We start from the raw sequence: 25926 nt of genomic DNA, 5'->3' as shown, positions 1-25926 counted from the left end.
TGAAAGGATACATCAGCATTTCGTCTCATTTAGAAATAAAAGTAAAAATTAAAAAAAAAAATCATCAAGTAAGTGTCTACAAGGTTATATGAAAAAGAGAGAAGTAGTATCTAGTCCTATCTTTGGTGTTCTAAACAGAAGCTTCACTACTGCGAGCGGGCTGGGTGGTGTCTGAGGCGTCCAGTGTCTCCCACCGCGCCTCTCCGAGAGGAATGCCCAGCGTCACACGGGTGACACGTTTCTGGTTTGGATGCAGTGCAGTGATTGACTAAACCCGATTCAGAGGTTCTTCTCACCCACCCACTCCTGCTTATCAGATCCACAAACTATTAGTAGGTTAAGGAAAAAGAGAACAGTAATTAAAAGTTGCATTGTTAAACTGTGTCCCCTGTGTTTACAGCAGTTTTTCACTAAACCTGGGACCGTGAAGGGATTACAAAGAAGGTGATTAATATAGTCCTTTTTAAGGTTACGTGACTTCTCCCCCCACCCCCGCCCCGCCCCCGCCCCGCCCCGCCCCCTAACCCCAGATGAAAGTGGAAAGACCATGGCGACAGAGAGTTAAGTGGTCACTGCAGTGTCTTCTCCCTTCAAAAGATCCAACTGCTGCTGAGGTAGAAATTGAATGTTGGCGCCCCCTAATCCTCTTCCGCAGACTCTTGTGAGGATGTCTCTTCAGTCTCCTCCTGGAACACACAAAGGGCACAACCATTACACTGTGTGGGCTGTTCAGACAAACAGTTCAGAGGTGACCTGTTTCCACAGCACATTATGCTGGCTTCAAAGGAGGATGCGGATGATTGGCAAGCCCCCTCGTTCCCAGGGCTTCTTAAACCGTAATTGAGGAATCAAGGTGTTGTTTTTTCCCAGAGCAGTCATTAGCCACTGTTGACTTAAGGCTTGACATCATGGCGGCTGCTCAGCAAATTCAATTGTCTGCCATCCAGAGAATGTCAGGCCCGTGTGAGCTTACTCACCAATCAGAGGGAAAAAAGAAATGGATACATTTTTCCCGACAGCATGCCGGTCATCAGTTTTAAAAACCAGCAAATCAAGTGAAGGGGATCTGTTCTTAAGGGACAAAGAAAACGCGTCCTGCAGATATTGGTAATCATAGCTGACGCTCTTAGGGACTGGCTGTTATTATTCCCATTTTACAGGTGAGAAAATCAAGGCACAGTAAGTCGTATACCCGAAGTCACAGAGCAAGTCGAGCCAGGCTTTGGGCAGAGTCAGACGGGTGTTGGCAGCTGTGTGTAACCAGGATGCCACTGCCGTGCACCAGAGGCAGCGTGAGGGCAGAATCGAGCCTGAGAAAGGGCTGCAAGAGCTGACGACTCACTTCCTTTCCAAATGGATTTCCTCCTTCTTGTATTTATTAAAGCGCATTTTAAGACAATGACCAAAGTTTGGCATTAACTGCTCAATCTCAATACTAAATCCACACTGACCAAACATTTAATGGTGGTTTGGCCAAGCAGAGAAAATCTAATATATATGTTTTTGCAGGGCCTCCTCTTCCTATAAATCTAATTTCTCCTTCTCTTTTCCTTTTTCTGATTCCGTATGGCTCTGGAATTTGTTGGAATTTCTGCAAGCCAGCTTGAGCTGCAAAGTTCTCTTTCCTTCTGCTTATTTAACAAACGTGCAGTACCTTTCAGGACATGGGTGGTAAAGCGGAGACAATAAACATTTCTGATAAAAGCGTCCTTAGTGAGGGGATGATTTTTATCAAATGCTGTACATTGTCTCATAAGACGGCATGTGAAAAAGATCTGGGAGAAGAGGTAAACATTCCCTCCTGCAGCAAACTTTAAGAATGGCCAGCTTAAAACAGCTTATAACAGTCTTCATACTTTAATAGATTTGATTTTCCACATGGCTTCATTTTGTCTGGGTGGCTAACTGACACAATTTATACCTCTCTTCCTTTCCCAGGTCACTACAGTACACCATTCAGTAAAGCATGCCTTAAAGCTTGTCTGCATTATATGACCAAACTTCCATTCATTAGTGTTTGAAACACTTCAGCTGTGAAGGAACTCCTAAATGCTACCATGTGTGACGCTTTTGCGTAAAAGCAGCAAACGGGAGGGAAAAAAACCCCACATGAACGGGTACTCACATGCTCGCATGAATGCGTGCACGCGGACACACGGACACACACACACACACACACACACACACCCACACACACACACACTCTACCCTGGGCTTTAACCACAGGCCACTGCTTACTGCAAACCCTTTGCAAAAGGTTTCAAACGTTCTCTTCCCCCAAGACTGAAGGAGCTGTAAATCCTGGGAATAAACACACACACAAATGAATGGATTACAGCTTAAAAAATATAACCACCGCAGCATCAAGTCATGAGATTTCACACCGGTTTTGTTTAGTCTGCTTTGGGTTATGTGGGAAACGTGGAACGTTTGAAGCTACCTCGCATCTGCTCCCAACCCCCGAACGGCAGGCTTCACATATTTAAGCAGCACGTTTATACCTCTTGACAGGCGACAGGCCATGACCCTGAGATTCTCTATGGAGTCCCGGCCACAAAGGAGGATGTAGCAGGATCAAAGCCACGGACGGACGTGAGAGAGACAAGCCAAGGTTCAGCTGCCCTCTGACTTTGTCTTTTCACTTAATATTTAAATTGCAGAAAGTCATTAAGCCGTTCGGCAGATACACTCTTCACCGTCCCCAAACGACTCACTTCTCATTATGACAGGAGGTGTGGACTCAGGTAACTACCCTGAAACAGACCACAGAGTGCACGCCGGCAGATATATGTGGTTCCTTCTTCGCCTGGTTAACAAATTAATAGAACGCAGTCAAGCTGGAAACCCCCCTGGATGGAGCTGTAATGATTCCATTTCTAACTGCTCGAGTTTTCTAGACTATCTGGAAACCAAAGCACTTCCAAATCCGGAAGGAAATCGAATTTTCAGGCCATGAACTTACAAAGACCTTGTAGTAGACGGAATGTGATCAGCTTTTCAAAACCTTCCCAGAAACTTTGCTTGATCTGAGCTCTTGAAGCTCCTGATATGTAAGTGGTTTATTCAAATCCCTTAGACACAACTCAGCTGAAAATGATGGTCCCTCATCCTCATCTTGTTTCCTTTACTTAACGCTTCTTAACACAACATGGAGAGTTGCTTTATTTCCACCGACACTGAAATGCTTCTACTAGTAGCTGTCAGTTACTACTGGGTACATAACTAGGATGTCAGAGGGTGGGAGCCCCACTCCGTCAAACTTTTGGAGGTCATGCGGCTCTCACACGCTCAGAACGATGGTTTTCTCAATGTTTGGTCCTTGGAGAGCTCTCTCTTCCTGGCATGGCCCTGACTGGCCATCCTCCAAAGGACGGCATGGCTGCCAAGTGGACGATGTTGGCGGGGCACGTGGCACCTCTCACCTCTGCAAGACCCAGTTCTCACCTTCCCAGTGACTTGGCCCTTTGCTACATGTATGGCTGCTGTGACAAAAGTGTGCGTGTAATTAAGAGAAGGAAAAACCCTCTTCGTTTCTCTGTTTTGGTTCCACGATTCATTTACTGAATTGGGGCAGGTGGACTTGGCAGCAGATTGCGAGATAAGGCTGGGAGAGAAGAGTTCTTGCTTTCCCTCCCAGGAGCCATGTGGGTCATGGATGCATGAAGATGGAGTCAGGAAATCCACGTTCAGCTGCCCTGTCACGGCTGACCAGACTTCACACAGGGCCCTTCTGCGGTGCAAAGAGTGGACAGGACCCGGTGATGAAGGGAATAAGCCATCAGGTTCTGACGTCCCCCAGGGATCTTACTTTCATAGCAGAGTAGTTGGTAGGGACCGTTGAGATTCAATCCTCCTCAGTTAACTTAGAAGACACTGCCATTTACTGCAGATGATAGCTTGCAACTTGAGATATTTATTTAAATTGCTTCATGTTCGCAACATACGCCCAAAGGATCTTTGAGCTTGGGTAGCCCCCCAAGAGCAGCTCTGAGGCACTAAGGAGGTGGAGCGACCGTAGCCAAGCATTCTCCACATCTCATTAGGGGCTGGCTGGTGAGGTGAGAAGGCCAAGCAGCCACGGTCTGGCCAAGGAGGCTTACCGTTGGAATGGGGCTTCACGAACATAGGATAAAAGGACTTTTCAAAGTGAAAGTGCACAGTGACATTTTTATGAGTACCAGCCATTAAGGCCTCTAAATACTGAACAGCCCCCAGCCATCCACTCAGTTACCTTACAAAGACCACTGAGGCTGTACCACACTGGGGTGAAACGAGGATTTTTTTGGGCAGAAAACTGAAGAGAAGGAAAAGAAAGTGGGCAGAGTTGGAGAACTATATTTTTATTATGACTACTGGAAAAATTGCACTCATTTTGCCTTAGTCTTTCTTTTGTTCCCCCAAAAAAGGAATTTAATACGTGTAACTCTTTCATTGCTTTCATTATGCTTGTGGGGAAAAAAAACCCACTAAAACCTAGAAATATAGTTTGCACCTATCTCCATCCTTTTAATTTGGTTCAGCACAATGCATGTGGTGTATACCCTTGGGTACACTTCTGCTAACTTATTCAAAAGGAGGAAGAAGACATCCCAATATCCACCCTGATCCCCTAATGCTGGATGGAATTTTTCAATGTCTTAGGCGTTTAACCATAGATGTTACCACACAGGCACCGGTGAGGGTGTGCGCTGGAGGAAGGTTCAGTGTTTAATGTGACAGCTGAAGCTCTGGGTTTAATTTTCAGATGCAGACTAAACAGCAGATCCGCAGTGGAAAGGAGGCCAGCGGACTTTACATGGAACCGAGAAGTGGAAATACTCTCCCCGCAAACTTTAGGAGTGCTGTCACCATGATGCCCCTCTTTGTGTGTATAAGGAGTGCAAAGTCATAGACGTCCACGTCAGCTTTCATAAATCCTTATTTTTTCCCCTTGGTTGCAAAGAATTCTGTAACTCTCTTATCATAAAATGCTGCAGGCTACAAATACATCTGTAATTTAAGCTGTCTTGCCAGTAAACCTACCAATACCTGGTAATTTAGGAAGCGTAGTTATGGTTTAATGACATTCTTTTTGTCATCTCAGTATGTCCAGTTCCTTAAGCACTCGGAATGCCACACTCACGAGCGCTTCACGTTCGTGACTATCTCGAGCCAATCCCGCCGGAACAGAAATAATGGGCTCTCCTCAGCAGCAGTGACCAGAAACAAGTTTTCAAGTTCCATCTGCAGCTAAGTGACCCTCAAGACCACAAAGCGGACTCTTTCTATTTCTGGGTCAGATATTTTAATTTAAAATGGATTGGGGCTGTTTAACTTAAGGGAAAGTGATTATTTCCTCCAACTAGGAAAACTTTATATCACAGTTTAAAAAAACATATCCACTGGCACCTACATAAACCCTATGATCAGGCAAGTGCAAGGGATTCTGGTAGAAACGGTAGGGGGGAAATATGTTTTTCAAAAGGAGACTTTAGAAGTTGGGATATTTACGGTATTTGTACCTGATCTTTTTTTTTTTTTTTTTTTTTTAATTTTAGTTTTATGTATTGGGTTGGCCAAAAAGTTCGCTCAGGTTTTTCATAAGATGTTATGGAAAAATCCGAACAAACTTTTTGGCCAATCCAATATATACAAATATACAAGCATCTACCTTGCATGTGCTACCATCAATGTAATAAAGCCAGTATAAGGTCTTATTGGGGGATATTTGAAGTAAAGAAGGTTGATACTAGATGTCACTGACCACAGGCACCAACCCTGGCATTAATGGGTGTATAACTTGTGCCTTATTCTCACTGTGTCAGACCGGTAAGGAGAATACTCATCTCGCTGCCCAGCAGGGTGTGAGAAAAAATCTGACAACCAAATGGGAAAACTTTGAAAAAAAGAGTAAAAATCCTGTAGGACTACAGTGTGGAGCTTTGATGATTAATTATAGCTACTCATTCTGTGTTTCTTTCTTTACCTGTGATTCAATGATAGATTGTTGAGAAAGAAAGGGAAAAAAACCCACCCCTATTATTAAACAATGCCTCCTAAATAAAACAAAATAAGACATCTTAGATCTGTAAAATACACTCCTGTTTGTCTTGTTCATGCCTCTGGTCAGAGTTCCATCACTGAAAATATTGTAAACAGAGGTAATTATTTATCCCTGGGATACTACGAATTTCTTTCCTGGGGTGAAAGACTATTTAAAAATATCTTCAGGAGGGAGTCACATTTTTCAGATAGGGAATTCATTTTATGTATAAACTAACTGCAAGTTTCAGGATCCTGGAAGTCACGATTTCTGAGGATCACAAGCTTGATCAATTTTCCATGCCAGATCTAATTCGTACTGAAGGAGTCTCATGTTTAAAAAATAGCTAAAGATGCAGCAAAAAGATTTTCACATGAAGGAAGCACTCAGAAGAAGGAAATTTATTTCAACATTTCCAAAATTGTTGAGGAATGTTCTTTCTTTTATGCAGAGTAGTTTTAAATAAAAGTGGATAGATTAAAGGCTGCTTAGTGGTTATATTCTGGATATGTTTATTAATGGCATAGATTAGGAGAACCTTTTCTCTTTGTTTTCCATGTGTATAAAATTTTTCATAACTTGTATTTGTTGCCAGGGAACAGAACATTTCTGGGTTTTAATCATTATTGCACCAAACATTTTTCATTATCCTGAGATAGGACTTTTGAATAAGATTATGAAAATATCAGTAATAATACTAAGCTAACAAATAATTCTTCAATAAGACATCTCAGTGTCCAGCAAACATTCTCTGAAGGTACAGAAAGTTTCTTGGATAAAGCCACATATTTCTATTCAAACATTAAGGAATTTCTTAGAAAGGCCATGTTTTAAAGCCAGTTACTATTTATTCATATTAATTTGGGTCAGCAAGTTTGGATAATAAGAAGAAAGCTTACATATTGAATAACTAATCGGTTTTTATCCAATTCACATCAAAATGCACAGGAAAAGCATTCTGCAATATGCACAGAAAAGCAGGCAGACATGGCCATTTTATTTTTAGCCTAATCCACAGGCTTTACCACACAGTTAAACACAATCACACTTAAAAAAAAAAAAAAAAACTCCTATGGGAAATCTGTCAAGTCCAGAAATACTATATTTTGCCTTTTGGAGTTTTATATCTTGCCTCAAATTGAGTGATGTTCTTTCACTTCCGTTAGAAGTTTATGTCATCTCTGTAAGACATTCCCTGCCAAGAAACAGCTGACTTCATCTTGCCAATATTCCTTTATTACAACTAAGCTAATGACTTCATATGTTTACGGTTAATAATCATTTTGATATGCTTCCTCTGCCTTACCCGTGTGCTGCTATATCCTTGAGCCACTTTATTATAAGAGTTAAATGTTGCTTTCTACTTGGCTCTCCTCTTCCCTTGACCTTTGCAATGTCAGAGGACAGAGGTTAAAATCAAAAAGTATTTCCTATACAACAAAACAGTCCCACTCAGGGCAGGCTTTGATATAATTCTTCACGTTTTGCCAGTTGGTACCAAACATTTACTGGCCCACAAAATGTTTTACCAGCTCAGAAGGGCGTAAGTTGGAAAATAACGAAATCAGTACTCTTTATGACTTAAGCGGTATAAATCACTATTCTCCCTGAGTGAGTAGAGAGTGCCTCTTTTCTTCAAGTCTGATTTATGATGAACTATTGACTGTACTGGCCAAGATACCATGTAAAGGATGAGTGTGAGAGTGAGAACTCTCCTTTCTTCCTCCTTCCTCCCTTGTACGTCTAGACTGAAAGCCCCCAGGAAAAATGCCTTCTTTGAGAACAAGATGTTGACTGCAATTCATCAACCTGCTTGTCCCAAAATGAAATCTCTCATTTTGCTTTAAACAATGTTTAGGTTGTCTGAAATATAAACATCCTTAAAACTGCCCTTGAAGTCTCTGTAAAAACATTCAGCTTTTTTTTTTTTTTTTAAGGGGGGGGGGGCGGTAATCCCGTGATAACCAAGGCTTACCGAGATTTCTTTGCCCCGATACACACCACCCACAGAAGATGTTACTCCCAGGTAAAAGCTCTATTTCGAAACAGAAAGCTTTGTTTCCAGTCTTTTAGAAACTGAAAACTTTCCAGTTCTCTCACTGGGAAGTTGAAAAGGAGCAGGTTTCTACCTGTCTTAATTGCTAGAGGTGTAGCTTGCCAGGGCTGTACAACAATGAGGAAACTGGGTTGAAAGGAAGGAGAACTTAGGGTTTTTAAAAGCTGTTTTTACCCTTTGGGTAGGGCTCAGGTGAGAAAATATGTCTGAATTATATATAAGGACTCACTTCTAATCTCAGTTTAAAGCCTTAAAAGGGGGCAGTCAAGAGACAATAAGATATCTAATAAACCAGCAAGATCTTTTCAGAAGTCTGAGATGGAGTGAGCTTTTTTTCTTATCAAAATAAAAACTTGAGGAACAAAGCCCGCTCTATCAATAATAATAACCTGATACACTATGGGGTTTCTCATATAAAAACAACAGCAGCAGAAACAAAACCTACCACTGTTTCCTACTCAAGTTGAGAATGTAATCCATGTGGCTGAGAAATCAACTTTCAAATTGCTAAAAAACTAGGAAATTAGCTAATTTCTTACTTTATCACTTTAAATGAAAATATAGTAGAGTTCTCCAGTAAGCTTTGTTTTCACTGGTTTTGGAATTTTAAAAAAACAGTTAACGTAAATATTAGAGATTTTCCCCTTTAGATTTTTAAGATTATTAAGGTTTGCAGCTGATGGTACCTGGTGGACTTCCCAAGCACAAACCCCTGCAGTAGGGTTTCCCTTAAATTTTTATTCCTCTCAAGATGCATGTACTTATGTACACAAATGCACATGAATGAGATTTATCATAACCCTGAATTTGTCTCCTTAGAATGACTTGTGACTTTCTGTAACCCAGTTTCAAGAAGTGGCATCCTTGAAGTTCTGAGGTTTCAGAATTTGATGGCATTAGGATACTTTAGAAGAGAGCCTTTCTACTTCCACACATATGGAATTACATACAAGCCAAGTGGTTCTAACTGCTTTAGTCCTAATGATAGGATGTAGCAATCACCACAAAATTTCCTCTAAGTTAAAAAAATCCTTATTTTAAAAAGATGCAATGAAAACACTTGAGGTAAAAAAGATAGTAGTTTTGAACTATTTAGAATTCTAACATTTTTGAGGATACAAATCTCTGGAAATAAAAAACGTAGCATACAAAAATAAGTCAGAATGTAATAATACTCCCCGGAATGTATACAAGTGTCTTCAAAATGTTCTTGGGAGTAAGGTAAGATGCATTGTTATTATCCGAGTTCATAGATGGATACATAGGGAAGAGAGAGATTAATTCAGCCATTGATGGGGCCAGAAAGCAAAACCTAGGTCTCCTTATACACTGCTGAGTCCCTTTCTTGGGATGTAAAATATTTAATTGTGCTAAAATTTTCGCCACCTCAAAACAGGACCTGAATGTAACCCCTCAAAGTAGTGTTGATGAAGAAAGGATATGAGCCTGAGTTAATCCAGACTGCTACATGGAAAAGCCATCTGGGAGGGTATTTTGAAAGAAACAGATGGAAAAGGAAGAGATTCTTTTGAACGTGATGTAAAATTTACATTATCCTCCATGAACTTCTGTGTAGTCCCCATGTTTATATAATTCATCACTGTGTCCTTAGACAATATAGATTAGGAAGCCCAATGAGCTCATGTTCTTTTTTCTGAGTCTGAACTCTCCTTTCAAGGGCAAATCTGGAGCAGGGTCTGTAGATCTGTAACACAGCCAGACTGATCAGTGAGGACCAACCCAATCCATCTGTGGTTTCTTTGATATGCCTGATTCTCTCAGGACAAAAATTTATGATGTCACTTACATCATTTCTTGGTATATTACTGCCCAATTTGCAGTCAGTTTCAGCCACACTGATAATCTCCACCAATGATTTATCTGTCTCTGCCTCTTTACTTCTGAATATGCCATTCATCTCATCTGTAACATCTTCCTTTCTTTCCCTAATCTATGTCTTCATTTTCCCTTCTGTAGCTAAACAACAACAGCAAAATTGAAACTCTTCCGGGGATCATCCCTTTAAGCAACACATGGCATTCCACTCATTCATCTGTATCCCACTGTGCGTCATATAGATTGATATTCTGTGCTCATTTGCTCAACAAATGTTCAAATGTCTTCTCATGTGTGTTCACTGAGTATCTTCATCCCTGGCTCTACATTAGACTTACTTGAGGTGTTCATAAAAAATACTAATGCTTGGGTTTCGAGACCAAATAATCAGAATCACTGAAGGGTGGGGCTAGTGGTGTGTAGGTAAATGTTCAACAACTTGCTCTCCAGTAAAAAAAAAAGTCCTGATTTGTAGTATTTTCCAATTTCCACGGTGTAAATACTCCTACCATAGTGGATTTCAAGTTACCTACTTGACATCAGTAAATATAGAATTTGGAAGAGATACAGCTGCCTCACAAGGGCTGGTTCCAGCACATACCACTGGGTAGGGTTCAGGATGTACACACACACACACACACACACACACACACACACACGCACAGAGCTGTCAGTCAATTCAGCATCTGTGGGGGATTGGTTCCAGGACCCACCACAGATACCAAAATCATCACTGGGTAGGGTCCATACACATGCACACGCACACACACACACACACGCACCCACACAGAGTTGTCTGTCCTTCAGTATCCGAGGGGCATTGGTTCCAGGACCTTCCTCAGATACCAAACTCTTCAGACGCTCAAGTCTCACAATTGGCCTTTACTCCGTATTCGTGATTTTGCATTCACCAATTCAGGCAACTATGGATCGATCGTGTAGTACTGTAGTATTTATTGAAAGAATCCACGTATAAGTTCACCATCACAGTTCAAACCCATGTTGTTCAAGGGTCAACCGTATATGGCATATAATATACAACTATATATATATATATATATATATATATATATATATATATATATATATATATATTATATATATGTATATGTGTGTGTGTATATATATATATATAATTATATTTATATTATCTGTAGGTGATTCTCATATGCAGCCAAGGGTAAGAACCTCTGAACCAGACTACACATTTCTCAGATGCATGTGAATAAGTTTTCGTTCGCCTTATCTTCCCTAAACCCCAAGAACAGAGACCGAATCAAAGTTGTTAACAGACCACGTAAGGTGATTAATCTACTGTTCACAGCCCATGATGCAACAGCGAACACTGCAGTCTCCTTTGACCCCAATGCACAGATTTATAAATTCATTTGCTCTTTTTTAAAAAAATTCCTTCCTGATTTCCTTACTGATGAAGCATGAGAGGCTAAATATATTTGGGATCTCCTACTTAAAAATGTCAAGTTTGGTTTATATTTTGTTTTGTTTAATATTGCATAGAAACACTTGAACACAGTGTACTTATTTTTAGTGCCCCCAACACTCTTGGCTTTTGGGAAAGGGAACAGCTATGAGGATGATTTTTTTTCATGGAAACTCTGTTTTTATTCTGTTTAAAGCACATGTGTAATTATTCAGATGCATTTCCCCTGTGTGCTTTTATATCTGTTTAGAAGCTTCATTTCTCTTTCAAGCTGCATTTGTAAAGAATAGTAGACACAGGAGATTGTCTGAATGGTCTTTCCCAGGCAAGGCAACATTGTCCCAAGAGAACAGGGTGCAAGGTACAGTTTTAGAGACCTCTAAGGAAAAGATCCCATGGATAACTTAAATTATATGAAAGATCTACAAAGAACTTGGTAACCCATGACACTGCTTAATAACTTACTTCAGCAGGTTCTGCATGATACACCTAGATCTCCCGGGCATGTCTTTCAACCCAGAAAGGGAGAACAGCAAGATATTTTCATATTTTAATAAAGCTCATGTACTTGGCAATCATGGTTAATTTATTCTTCAAGATATACTTCCTCAATAAGCATGATTCTTATGCTTCTATGTACAGATTACAGTTGGGACAAGGAACTCCAGGCATACCGAACAAGAGAAGTAAAGCTGGTTCCTAATTTTGATGTTGCCAAAGACGTCAGAGACTGTGATTCAGCCTAACTGAAGTGAGACCTGAGAGTTCATCAACAGCAAAATTAGTATAACCATTTCCCAATTTCCCAGCCTTCTTTGGGAGTGTTTTGGGATCACCAAATGCTATGGAATAATTCAATGAATAGATATGTTTCCAGTCATGGATCATGATATATTTTGTGGCTAATAAGTCCTGTATCAGGTCAACGGAATATGGATAGTGAGATGGAAAGGACAAAACTTGATGTTTAAGAGTTGGCAAAACACATGATAAGATTAAGTATTTGTTTTACATGAGGCACTAAAAGGTTTTATTTTTTAAAGTATTTTTATTTGTTCCGTATACTTCAGGCCTTGATCTTTTAGAGTTTTTTAAAACCTCAGTCTATGTATTCTTGACTTTGTCTGAAGGATACAACAAATTTTCAAGAATACTACAATGCTGACATAATCAAGACGAGAAAAATACTAATTAAAGGTTTAATTTGGGGTCATATTTTTTTCACTTTTTATATTAACTGGGGGAAAAAAAGCATAATGACCATCTCTTACCTGAGCAGGCTTCTTCTGAACAACTTGTTGAGGCTAAGAAAGAAAGAAAGAAAAGAACTGTTATTATTTAAAAGGAAACACACACAATGAAAATAATCAAGTATACATGTTTTAAACATAGACACTTGTCTGCAAAGACAAAAATTTCAAGGTTCAAATGGTTTATCTCACGTTAAAGGGTGTGTATTCATTATCTTCACATGTTAAAGAAATACAATGCAGGTTATCTCCATTAAAACAATTCCCAACTAAGGTCTGCAATACATACCAATTACATCAAAATAAACTTGCTCTTCTATTCACTTTGTTTTAGCCTGTATATCACAAAACTTAGGAAGTGAAAGGGCCTAATTTATTAATATTTTGCTTTTTTAAAAAACCAGCTTTACTGAGATATAATTTATATTCCATAAAATTCACCCATATGAAGTGTATACGTCAAAGTTTTTTAGTATATTCAGAGGGTAGTACAAGCATCACCACAATCTAATTTTAGAACAATTTCACCTCTTGTGAAAGACCCCGTATCCATTATCACCCACTCCCCATTCCCTCCTGCTCCCCTAGCCAACCTCCCATCCCTAACCAATCACTAATCTACTTTCTTTCTCTATAAATTTGCCTATTCTGGACATGTAAATATATGGTCTTTTGTATATTTTGTAATCATACAATACATGGGCTTCTTTCACTTAGCATAATGTTTTCTAGGATCATTCCGTTATAGCATGCATCAGTAATTCATTCCTTTTTATGGCCAAATAATATTCCATTGTATGGATATGCTACAATTTGTTTACCCATCCATCAGTTCATGAACATCTGGGTTGTGTCCAACTTTTGGCTATCATGAATAATGCTGTTATGAACCTTCATGTATAAGAAAACTTCATGTATAAGTTTTAGTGTGTACATGTTTTCATTTCCCTTAGGTACATAGCTAGGAGTGGCATTTCTGGGTCACAGAGGTAACTGTACGTTAAACTTTTTAAGGAGCTGCCAGACAGTTTTTCAAAGCAGTCTCACCATTTTACATTCCCACCAGCAATGTATGAGGATTCCAATTTCTCCCCATATGTGCCAACACTTGTTATTGTCTGTCTTTTTAATGACAGACATCCTACTGGGCGTGAAGGTGAATGTCATTGTGGTTCCGATTTGAATATTCCTAATGGCTAGTGACGTTGAGTATCTTTTCATGTACTTTCTGGATATTGGTATATCTTCTTTAGAGAAATGTCTATTCAAATCTTTTAAAAATGTATTTGGCTTTTCATTATTGAGTTATAAGAGCTCTTTATATGTTCTGGATACAAATCCCTTATCAGAATATGATTTGCAAATATTTTTTTCCGTTCTGTGGGTACGTTCACTTTCTTGATGTTACCATTTGCAGAATATTTTGTTACACTTATACCTGTGTATCTTTATCATCTATACGTATTTAATTCTGGATGTAGTGCAAAACTCCCCTCTTTTGAGTGAAATACCTGAGGAAACTTTTTTCTACTCAGCCTAAATTAACTGTCCAATATTTAGAGTATTAGAAAAATATTTAAGTTATTCTTTGGTGTTGTAAAAGGTGGATCTGAAGCCCAAGTTTTTTAATGGATTACTTCCAGTACTCACTCTCATGTCTGAATATAAGCCTTATTTATTCTATCTACACATCCCTGAGATTTGCAAATACAACTGAACCACTTTGATGTGGGCAGTGACATGCTTCTGTGGTACAAATGAAAGAAATAAAATTGCTACAGAAGTTAAGGTAAATTCACTATATTGTGAAGGGGTAGAGCTTCTATTCATTTTCTTTCCTCTCAGAATTTCAGTGATGGTGTGATGTTTTATTGCCACTATAGTAAACGTGTTTTATAAAAATCATCAGAGCTTTTTTTTTTTTAGATGAACAAGATAAAAATAAAAGAAATGGCAAAATACTTCGGTTTACTGAGAAAAAAAAAGTTTGTGTTTAAACCACAGTAGAGATGACATCATAAAAGCCCAGGTTTTGAGATGATGTTTTCTCCAGGTGGAATCCAACCAAGGATGATTAGGACTTCTTGCCTCTTAGGATTCAAATGTGTGTGCTAAGAGAGTATTCATTTCAAAAGAGTCATTTGTAAGAACAGACCACTTTTCTTCCCTCTCTTGTTTTCCTGCTGATTACACCTGTACACATGTTTACTCCCAAACCGTTTCAAATCCCCACACATTCTTGCCGGCTGACTGGTTCCTACCGCTCAGAAGTCCCCCTCCTTTTTTGGCCTAGGAGCCCACATTCATGTGACTCCTGCACACTGTGGGTCTCAATGAAATCCTCTGAAAGGGCTGCCAGCTCACCCAATTTTCCATGAATTAGGTCCTGACACTTCAATGAGGAGAAAGACAATGTCTGAAACCCTGCCAGCCCTGGCTCCCAGCCTAGTTCGTGTCACAGAACTTCTACCAGCTGCCCTTCCACACAGCACTTCATACTTTTCAGACCACCAAACAAACAGACCCTTGAGGACTTTCAATGCCGGTTGGGGTTCTGGCTGCCAGGCTGTTTTCCCAGCCTCTGGCACCCAATGGCTCCAGACTGTGCCGAGAACGTTTTCTGTTGTTGTTATTTTGTTTTGCTTTTATTCTTATGAATGGCTTTGGTAGAAAATGCAGATGGAAGCACAATACTACTGCCATTCATAAAAAGGGAAACGAAACAAACTGCTGTCTGGAAATTTTGGGGGACACCAAACAAACTGCAAATCTCTTATCTTCCTTGGGGCATCTACTAGCTTAGATACCTAGAAACCAGTTGCCCCTCAGGGTTCTTGTCATTAGAAGCATGGTCGACCACTACATTTTTCTAAGAAAAAACGGATAATATCAACTGTGCATATTAATCTTGAGTGTGGTTAGCAGTGTATTTCCCTGCACCTTAATAAATGAGTAATATTTTACACATGCATGTCCCATATAGAAGCTAAAATCCTTTCTATTTTCAACATCTTCCTCTTGGTGACTGGAAGGACCCAGGCCTTGTTATTTTCGTTTGCTCACAGGGAAACTAAGGCAGAGGGAATTTAAATAACTTCCATGAGATCATTTTCTAAAGCTGAAACAACCGGGGTCTCCTAATTCTCTTAATCCCCCATATAATGCTCTGAGGAAACCCATTCTCAACCTTTTAAAAACAGTCAAATCCGATTCAACCCAGGAGGATAAGCTATACTTCATGGCCTTGGTTTCCACCTCCAGATTCAGTCTTCTCCTTGGGATCTCTCAGGGTTCCCCTCCCCACCCCCACTCCTACCACAGCCAGGAAGCCTCATGGTTTCTTCAGCAGGGCTAGCTCTGATTCTCCTAGGCTGCTGATGGAGAGTGAACCTTGGGGGGCAAGAGGCAGGTCTGCAAGGTCCAGCTGTTCCCCCTCCCCGCTTGGAGATTCTGCCTTTATTATCTGCTGTGGAGGGTCTGAGGACATCCCTTTTAAAGGCATGGGTTTCACAACGACTGCTCTATTGAACAGATAACAAAGCCCTCCAAGCTGCTGATTAAGATACTTTTATTTTTTTAAATTTATTTTTGGCTGCGTTGGGTCTTCGTTGCTGCGCGTGGGCTTTCTCTAGTTGCGGCGAGCAGGGGCTACTCTTCGTTGCGGTGCGTGGGCTTCTCATTGCAGTGGCTTCTCTTGTTGCGGAGCACGGGCTCTAGACACGTGGGCTTCAGTAGTTGTGATGTGCAGGCTCAGTAGTTGTGGCTTGTGGGCTCAGTAGCTGTGGCTCGCAGGCTCAGAAGTTGTGACGCACAGGCTTAGTTGCCCTGCGGCATGTGGGATCTTCCTGGACCAGGGATCGAACCCGTGTCCCCTGCATTGGCAAGTGGATTCTTAACCACTGTGCCACCAGGGAAGTCCCCTGATTTAGACACTTCTGATGGTTCCATTTCTAGTTAAGTCTGTGCATATGGGGAGTTTATACACTTTAGGCGCTCTGTAGACCTGGCATGCCAACCTTTCCAAGCACTCAGATTTTGAGTTCCTTATAATATTGTTACACTTTTCAAATAGCTTGTAATGAAAATCTCTCATTCCGCGGTTGCATTTTAACTTTTAAAATCCAATGGGTGGAAGAGCGCTTCCTCCCAGAACAAAAGAACATCAACAACAAAGGACTTTGAAGAAATGCTTTGAATTAATATAATGTTAAAATAAAACTGTGAAGAGAATTAAAAAACCCATCAACTGAATGAATCATGAAAAGATTAAGAAGGGCCCTCTCTAACCACGGGGACTTCAATGTGCAGTTTTCTGCAGGTTAACCCTTATATTGGACTAGCTCAGACAAATTGAAAGTACAATCTTTGAACAAATAAATATTATTGTTAAAGTCTGTAAATAGCTTAGGATACAGCATGCTAAGAAAATGCAAAGGATATGAAAAAGGAAAGAACCTATTTTGGGATTTCTGCGATCATACAGCAAACCAGTATTTCTCCCAATGAAAGGGAAAAAATTATTGAATTTTTAATGTCCACAGAGTATTTTGGTTTTTAAGATTTTGTAGAAAGACTCTGGTGTAGGAAATTTATTTCAGTATAATTAAGGGGCTCCCCAGCCCTCCTGAGAATCCAGCCTATGGTTCCAGGGAGTCTAGGTATTTTAAAGCTGATGCCTAGACAGCTAAGCTACCCCTTCTAATAGGTACTGAAAGAAAATCCTTCATAACAAAGAACCTGAACATTAGTAGTTCATTTTAATACTAATTTAAACATTAAATGAAAAGAGGCTTGAACTGGGCTTAACCACTCAATTTTTTTTAAAAAAATGAGGTACAGTGTATAGTAAAGTAAGGATGATCATTATGCAAAGGGTCTTAAGTTGAGCTTTGAAAGAAAATAGTCCTTCATTGGATCTCCATGCAGATGGGTCTTTTGGTTTTATGTAAGTAGTAGACTTTTAATCTAATTATATTTTTTGTTTTACTGCCAGCTAGCAATAGGTGGTTTTGCCCCCTTGGTTTTAAAATCGTAAGACCACTGTTGAGTCAAGAGGTACTTCTGTTCCCTAGCATAAACTTCATGTAGATCGTTTTTGCATTCTCATAGCAGTATAGGGCAAGACAGATCCCCTGGCTATTTACTAAAAAAGAATTTTAAAACCCTCATTTCTTTTGTGAGACATGAAAGGCCCCTAAAACGTTAACTCTCATTTCTAAATGAAAGTTAACATTTTAGGGGCATTTCACAGCTCACAAAATAACAGCTCACAGGATAAGCTCAGTTATTTAAAATTTAAAATTAAATATGGTATCCCGCTAAAAAGATATTTGTTTTTAAACTTCCCAAAGAGTCCTTTATGGCCTAAGTCAGCTCATTGAGATAGGGGCGCTTATGTTTATGTTTGTATCCGTACAACTGCAACCAGATCCATCTTCTGCCTGAGCTGACTGATGAATTTCCCCCACCATTTGGAGAAAATTTCAATAAACAAATCAACCTATTGCTCTATTACCTCAACTGCTTTCTGAACCAAATTTATTAAAAAGTATCAAATTGAATAAGTAGACACAACTCAGATTATATAAACTGTCCAGTCTCTATGTAAACAATCCAAATACAGCCATGAACCAGGAAGGCCAGCAGCAACTTCATGTCATGTACTGTACGAACTGACAGGAATTCTTTTTGACTTGTGATTTGAACGATATCCTTTTTGACCCTTTGTCCCAAGTAGTTTAAAGTCTCAAAAGATGACCTTTTTCTCTGTATATAACCATTTACCAAGATTCACTTTCATTTATGTGCTGAGAAATATGCTTTTCATTTTCTGTCTCTGAAATTTCACAGTGCCGTTCTGAATATATATATATATTTGAATATACGTATACCCAAATATATATATATATATTTGAATATGACATTAACCCAACTGGAGGGAGACTACCATCATCAAGAATGGAAATTCTTCCCTGCATTTCATGAAATGAGGTAATCAACACACTTGTTCATGGTGCTCTAGATTTAGTCTTAAAACTTCAGTATTTCAGAATGTCAAGATTTATATTTGGTCCCTTTAAAAAATGAACTGTAGGTGCCATAGGTTTTGAACCACTAAAAAAAAGAAAGCCTAAGACCCTCTCCCTCTTCCTTTACAAATCAGATCTTATCCACGTGGAATCCTACAATAGGAAGTAGACAAAATGGTACTTCTGACTGGAGTGCCGATGCCTCATTCACATGGCCTCCCAACACACTCCCTGTCTTCCCAGGATGTCCCTGAGGCTCCTCAATGAAACACCAAGAGCTCCAGGGAATGTAAAATAACAGTCTCTCATCTCTAGATGCAAATCCTCCATCATACCCGTATCACCAGGATAGTTGGAGTCAGAGCATCTTCATAGCATTCACTCAGTGTGGTGTATACTGTTAGGTTGAACCATTTGGACTTGAGTTTTTGTCAGTCAAAACCAGTCAACTAGCAACAATTTCATATGGTTTAACCTAATAGAATCAAGGTAAGGTGGCCGTTCTCGCTAATTCAACTATATAATTTTTGTGATTTGTCATTAGGCTGTATCAGCCAACAGATTTTTGTACCTTTTATTGACCTAGATCCTGCACTCAATCTCCCTGCTTATGACTCTCCACCCCGCGTCCTGACCCTTAAAGTTATTTTGCCAGAGTTTTCTGCCAGACTCTGTGGCGAGAGAAGGGATTTGCCTTTACCAGGTGTGATGTTCTGGTGTTCTCATTTATTCTGCAGCCTTTCTTCCAGAGCACCATGTCTGTCTTTGTGACCATCTAGCTAACTTCTCATACCCACTCCAAGCCCTTCTGAACTCGACCTCTTCACTGAAACTGAATGGCTGGAGTGACTGGCATATAACAATTCTTGGTGGTTATTCAGGGTGGCTTTCTATGAAAACTGTGACTTCTAGTTCAATTTAAAATGAATGGTCAACTCTCAGTTAGTGACATACCTATACGGAAGTTGAGTTCAGAGCATTCTCTAACACCAAGTGGTCAAAAAATTATTTGATCTCCCTAAGGAATGTTTTTGGTAGTTAGATAGGAAGGTGTGTCTGAAGTTTGAAGAATTTCAGATCAAATGTTGGTTCAACAACGTGAGGATGAGACTCAGCTGTAGCTATACACAAGTCTCACGCCTATTGCATATACCACTCTTACTGGGCTGAGAGTCTTCCTGTTTTAATGGCTTCCTCAGTTGAGAATGATCCTGCCCCCTAGTGGTGGGAGGCCTTAGTAAAGAGGAGAAACCATCCATCATAAGTAAGTAGCTAGTGCCAATTTTTCTCCAGCTTAGAAAAAGCCTGGGTTGGGTCACAACTTCTATATTTTGCGCCTTCCGTGTGCACTTAGATTTGACTGTGCAACGTGTGTTCACGTGGAGCCTCAAATGGTTACAATTTGACAGTAACATCTGGTCCTTAGAGAGTAAAGGAGATTTTGTAGTTCTCTGTACAATGTCTCCTATCAAGTGATAAATCTATGGGGAGTTTTGGCAAAATCTCTGGAATTTTTGCTCGGTATTGGGGAGAAGGGGAGGTGTTCTTTATTTTCTACTCAACTTGGCTTTACTCTTGGACTTATCGCAAAAGACAAAAGTAAGCATCATTTCAAAAGTATTTATTGGATTATTATAGTAAAGTGCCCTCGCTGCAGCTGACCTTGTTTAATCTGTTCAAGGATGAGAATAGTCACAATCTGCTCTAGTTAGTGTTTATTAACATCAGCCTGCATGTGTATGGCAACGAGCCACAGTAGTTCTCATGAAAACAGATTTGAGAGCCAATACTTTGGAGTTTTTGCCTTCCTTCTGGTACCTTTCAGACACCTTCAGAATGGAGGAGAAAGATCAACGAGAAATCCTTAAAAAAACCCTCAGCATCCTGATTAGTTTCCAAAGCCAATCTTTTACAATTTGACCTGATGAAGTTAGTTATTCACTGGCTCATTAAATTTGAATTGATATTTGATAAACTACACATCAGATGGGCACTGGGCATACAAAATGAATATGAAATGTTTCCTAGTCTCAAGGATCCTAGAGTCTAATAGGGGAGACAAATGAGGATATTAAGAGTATAACGTGAGACTTCCCTGGTGGTCCAGTGGTAAAGAATCTGCCTTCCAATGCAGGGGACGCATGTTCGATCCCTGGTTAGGGAATTAAGATCCCACATGCTGCAGGGCAACTAAGCCCGCGTGCCACAACTACTTGCGCGCCTCAACTAGAGAGCCTGCGTCCACAAACTACAGAGCCCACGCACTCTGGAGCCTGCGCGCCACTAGAGAAGAGAAAACCTGCACGCCACAACTAGGGAGAAGCCCAGTGCTGCAAGAAAGAGCCTGTGTGTCGCAACAGAAGATCCCTCATGCTACTACTAAGACCTGATGCAGACAAAATAAATAAATAAATAAAATATTAAAAAAGTATAACGTGCAATTTTAGATTAATTTTCTCCTATGTTCAATGTAATCTTAAGTGTAGAGAGGCATGCTCATCAAAGTAAAAAACGAATAATCATAAGAAAGAAGAGCTATTTTCCCTCTAATAGGGAACATGAGAAAGTAGAGGTAAGTTCACTGAAGAAAAAAAAATACAAGAAATGTGAAGACTTGATATAGAGGAAAAGTATCATTCATCCCTATCAGGAAAAATACAGGTAGAAATAAATTTTCTTTGTTTTCACTTTGCAAAGTTAAAGATTAGAATTAAGTTTTAAAAAGTCAGCAAACGAAACTAAACAAAAATGCAGCTCTGGCAGTAGTGTTGTTAAAACCATGATTAATTTTAAAATGATACTTTGGTGTGCTCCTGAGCTGCAGCATTTAATAGGCATTTTTATCTTACGGAAGATGGCTGTACTTTGGGGATATAAAGCATTCCGAAGTCAACAGTTAAACACAGGTTGGGTAAAGAATACGTTGTCTCATGAGTAGACTTCATCTCAATTTTTATGAAAAAATTTCATCTCCAAGATTTGGGGGGAAGAATTCACCCTTAGGCAAAGGAGCTGAGTAAAAATTGTGAGATTAGTGTTACTTCATAGAAAAAGAATTAATCTTGTTTCAGACCTATGTACTCATCCTACAGGTTTTTAAACAGAAACACTATGCATTTTTTGGGTATTTTTTTAAAGACACAAATTATTTATTTATTCTCTTTACATATTTCTTTTTTCTGTATATAACCATTCACAAAGCTAGTTCACTTTGCAAATGCACACGTGGCTAACAGCACCAAAGTAAAATGAATAAATATGTGAAACGCTATGCTGTTGGGTTTTGACAAATCAAACACATGTGCATAGATGCTATGGACTAAATTCAAACTTTAGCTAATGCCAACTTTAGCCAGACAGAAGGACTAATGGTCAATAATGGATAAAAGTAGACATCTATAAGATAATGGAAATTAAATTGTATACTATAGGAGATAAGCAATAATTAATACTCCAAATTTGTTGCGGACATACTTGAAAGTCCATTTAAGACACAACGTCTTCTTAACATTTGACGGATTATTCAGAGTGGTTATATGAAACTGGATCTGGACTTGATGAACTAGAGACACAATTTTTCGTATCACATGTAATACCCTTTTTTGTGTGTTTGCCCATTTGCATGGGATAGAAACTGTGTGATTTTTAAGTAGTTCTAATTATTTTTATTTTAACGAAAGAGATTTAGAATCAATATTTAGAAAACTTCTTTGATGCTCAGAACATCTGTCTGGGTCGTAGACTAAAACACTTAAAAATGGTTTTACCACTACTATATATAAAATAGATAACTAATAAGGACCTACTGTATAGCACACGGAACTCTCCTCAATACTCTGTAATGACCTATATGGGAAAAGAATCTAAGAAAGAGTGGATATATGTATACGTATAACTGAATCACTTTGCTATACAGCAGAAACTAACACAACATTGTAAATCAGCTATACTCCAATAAAATTTTTTAAAAAATCGTTTTACAAAATGATTTGAGGAGCCAGTATTTCCCAGCAGCTATACTAGTTACACATGGAAACCGAATTTAAAAAGCTGAATCATGACTTTAGGCACTTCCTTTCCTTAAGGAAAGAGTCAGTAAATTTATTTGTAATCTCTTACGCTGTTAAGGACTACAAAGGGATAGTTTATGGGCTGAGAGCTCTATGATACTTAACTGAGTCATATCTCTCCTAGAACCCTAACTTAGCAGTATTTTCTTGGCCTTAGCCTGGGACTGACTTTAGCAGTTGAGTTGTTTTTCTTGGAGGAGGTTTAATATTCAATCCGAGAAATGTTAACTATTCCTGAACATTAGCTTATGTCCTTGAACGTTTTAAACAGTTGTAGAAGTGGGCTCTCTTCCTTGCACGTTCTCACACTTCCAGAGTGTACCCAGCACGCCTGTCTTTCCAGAGAATACCTTCTTCCTGGACCCTCCCTGGAGGTTCTCTCTGGGTTAATGTCCCTTTCTTCAGAATCTATAAATTAAAACATCTCCCTTCCTTCTTCAGAAGCACACATTTCATTTGGCTTGTCTTCGAAATCTCTGTTTCAAACTCAAGGGGAGATTCAGGCAACCAACCCCCTGCACTATCTAACTCAGCTCTAACTCAGCTCAACTGCTCTAAAACTGATGATTCTAGCATCGGTATACTGTCATCCTAAAAACGACATGTCTTTGTTTAGACCATTCCAGAAATGTCTCTCCGAACTCTGTTTCGTGATCACATCCATGGAATCAAACATTCTTAAACTACAATTCAGGATAAGGTGACATGACTCTTCATTTTATATTTCTGTTGATCATATATGAATAACAGAGCAAGGTACCGTTTACAAAGTGATTTAATGTGTACTGTCTGATTTACCCCACAACAGCCACCTGCTGTTCAGATTTACACACAAGCAAGCGGAACCCTAAAGACAGTAAATAGCTTACAAGGGATTACAAGGCCAGTATACAACGAAGCTACAACTGCAGCCCAGGTCACACGGTTCCACATCTTTTGCTCTTTCTACTATGCCGCACTGCTGCAGTGATCAGCTTATTCAGTGCTTATTTTCTTATTAAAAATCAGTGCTATATGCAGCTTCTTCTCTCCTCCATAAAAAGACCATCTGTTTAAAAAGATAATAAAAGTCTAGCTTTCTAGGATTATGACTTCACTAAGAAGAAAAATGATCAAATAAGAAAAACTGCATTTTAATGTAATGATATTAAAAGATCTTAGTTCAGACGAAGGCTTCTAATATATTTAAAGGAAAAATCAGTATTAGGAAACTATTTTCATAGTAACAGCTTTCTTCTGGAAAAAGTTTTCTTGTCACGAAATATAAATAGCATCTTCTTTCACGCTAGATTTCTATAGAAGTAGAAATCCTGTCCTGCTGTGTATATATATGCTTTCCTTTATTCTTTTATTTCCTTTGAAAAGTTTACGGAAAAAAATTCAGGCGAGTCTGTGAAGGCTAAGATTTCTGTGATAAATGCTAATAAATTATTTTTGTTTTTTTTCCCTGTTTATCACTTGCTCTAACATGTGACGGTGTTAAAAATGTTAGCTATGAATTCCATGGTGTTTATGACATAGGAAATAATAGACACAGTTCCTGTATCTGTGGTGTTTATAATTTCATGTATTATATATAGTATTGTCTGTGAGCACAACGTGAGGAAGAATAACGATGCCTGCTTCCCATCAGATGCCATACAGATCCTTCCATACTGACTCCTCATCTACATCGTCAGACATCTCTCCTCATTCCCTGCGTCTTTCTACTCAAGAAATCTCTACGTCTCTTGCCTTTAATCCCTTGTCCTGTATGGCCTCTGCATTCACTGGCTGGTGCTTTTGTGCATGTGTTCATTTCTTTGGAATGTGACCACCCATGACACTTATTTTTTACCCACGATATATATAAATATACACTGCCGTAGAGAGGGAGTCGTTTAAAACACTCCATTTAAAGCCTGCATATATATATATATATATATATATATATATATGTAATATTTATATATATTTACATTAAGACACAATTACTAGTCAAAGCTGTGGACGCAGACCACTCCATGCTCCAGTCTCAGAGAAGCTGTATCTGCAAACCCTAAGCAGACCGCGCCACCAATGGAAAATTCCCAGGGAAATTGCCCACCCACCTGACTCAGCTCCTAGCACACTTCCTGTCTTCTCCATAGAGTAAATATTCAAAAAAGGTTTTCAGCTGATTTCTACACCCTCTTGGTGCCTGGAGGAAGTCCTCCTCCTCTTCCAGCTCCTCTTCCTCAGGTGGTGGTGATACCCTTTCATAGACTTCATAAAAGGACACTGGAGAAACGCAGATTCCTGACTCCACTCCTTGATTCAGGAGGGACCAGTAACCTGCCTTATAAATAAGCAACTGGCCCTCTGGATGTTACTCTGAGGAACATCGTCATAGGAAAACAACGCTTAAACTACAGTTCTTCCCTCCAACAAGACTGCAGTTGACACGAGGGAGATATTTTTCCCAGGGATCTAAGAGTGGGGAGAGGGACATGGGTATATTTTTAAAACATGAGAAGACATATTAAATACGACTTTCTCTCCCTCTATTTCCTGTAGATCAGTGTATGTGGGGAAGGGTAATAGAAATTTAACCAGTTTATTAAAATGTAGGTAATGAATTCTGATGAATCTCAAGTATCCCACCAAAGAAAATTCCTCTTGTATGCTTTTGGGTACAATAGGGAACCCCAACTCAAACTGTCTTAATAAGGATATTATTATTATGAATAAAAAAGCCCCGAAAAACAGAAAGCCTGGAGATGATGTCTCTCCGGAACTGGTTAATTCAGCAGGTTAAATGCAGTTGGTTCAATCCTTGGGGTTTCAGATTCTTTCTATCCCTCTGCTCTGCCATCTTACATTTGTTCTCACTCCATCTTCCTCAGAGTCACAAAATGGGTATGGCTGTTCCTGGTGGCGCTTCCAGGAAAGTCAATGTCTCCAGGAGGAGAGACTGTCTGTCACTTCCTCTGCTCCCAAGCAGACTGCTCTGCTCTCCTCTCCCTGCAAGAGGAATGGGGTCACCATGACTGGCGCAGACAAATCAGACTTACCCCTGGGCTAGGAAAAGGGTCACTTTCTGTGAACAAAGGAAAAGAGGGAATGGATCTAGAACAGCCATCAGTTGGCTTTGATACTCTTCCCTGCGCCATTCCTTCTGTCTTTGAGCGCTGGCAGGTAGTGCCCTCTTGACTCTGAAATCACCTGCACAAGATTTTTGTCTGCCTTGTTTGTCCTGCACTA

General features: G+C 39.5%; 1 protein-coding gene across 1 annotated transcript in view; it reads right to left on the bottom strand.

The window, feature by feature from the left end:
* Nucleotides 1-531: 531 nt before the first annotated feature.
* HMGA2 (high mobility group AT-hook 2) overlaps nt 532-25926 on the bottom strand; it is a 135987-nt gene continuing 110592 nt past the window's right edge. Inside the window, exons 4-5 of the mRNA XM_068561649.1 lie at nt 12627-12659; nt 532-686 (exon numbers count right to left, since the gene is read on the bottom strand). Coding sequence (XP_068417750.1) covers nt 639-686; nt 12627-12659 — 81 coding nt within the window. The 3' untranslated portion in view covers nt 532-638. The remainder of the gene's footprint in view (nt 687-12626; nt 12660-25926) is intronic.

The sequence above is a fragment of the Eschrichtius robustus genome, chromosome 13, assembly GCF_028021215.1.
Source record: "Eschrichtius robustus isolate mEscRob2 chromosome 13, mEscRob2.pri, whole genome shotgun sequence".
NCBI classification, from domain to species: Eukaryota; Metazoa; Chordata; class Mammalia; order Artiodactyla; family Eschrichtiidae; genus Eschrichtius; species Eschrichtius robustus.
The sequence above is the reverse complement of the archived record's forward strand: the minus strand, read 5'-3'. Positions and strand labels throughout refer to the sequence as shown.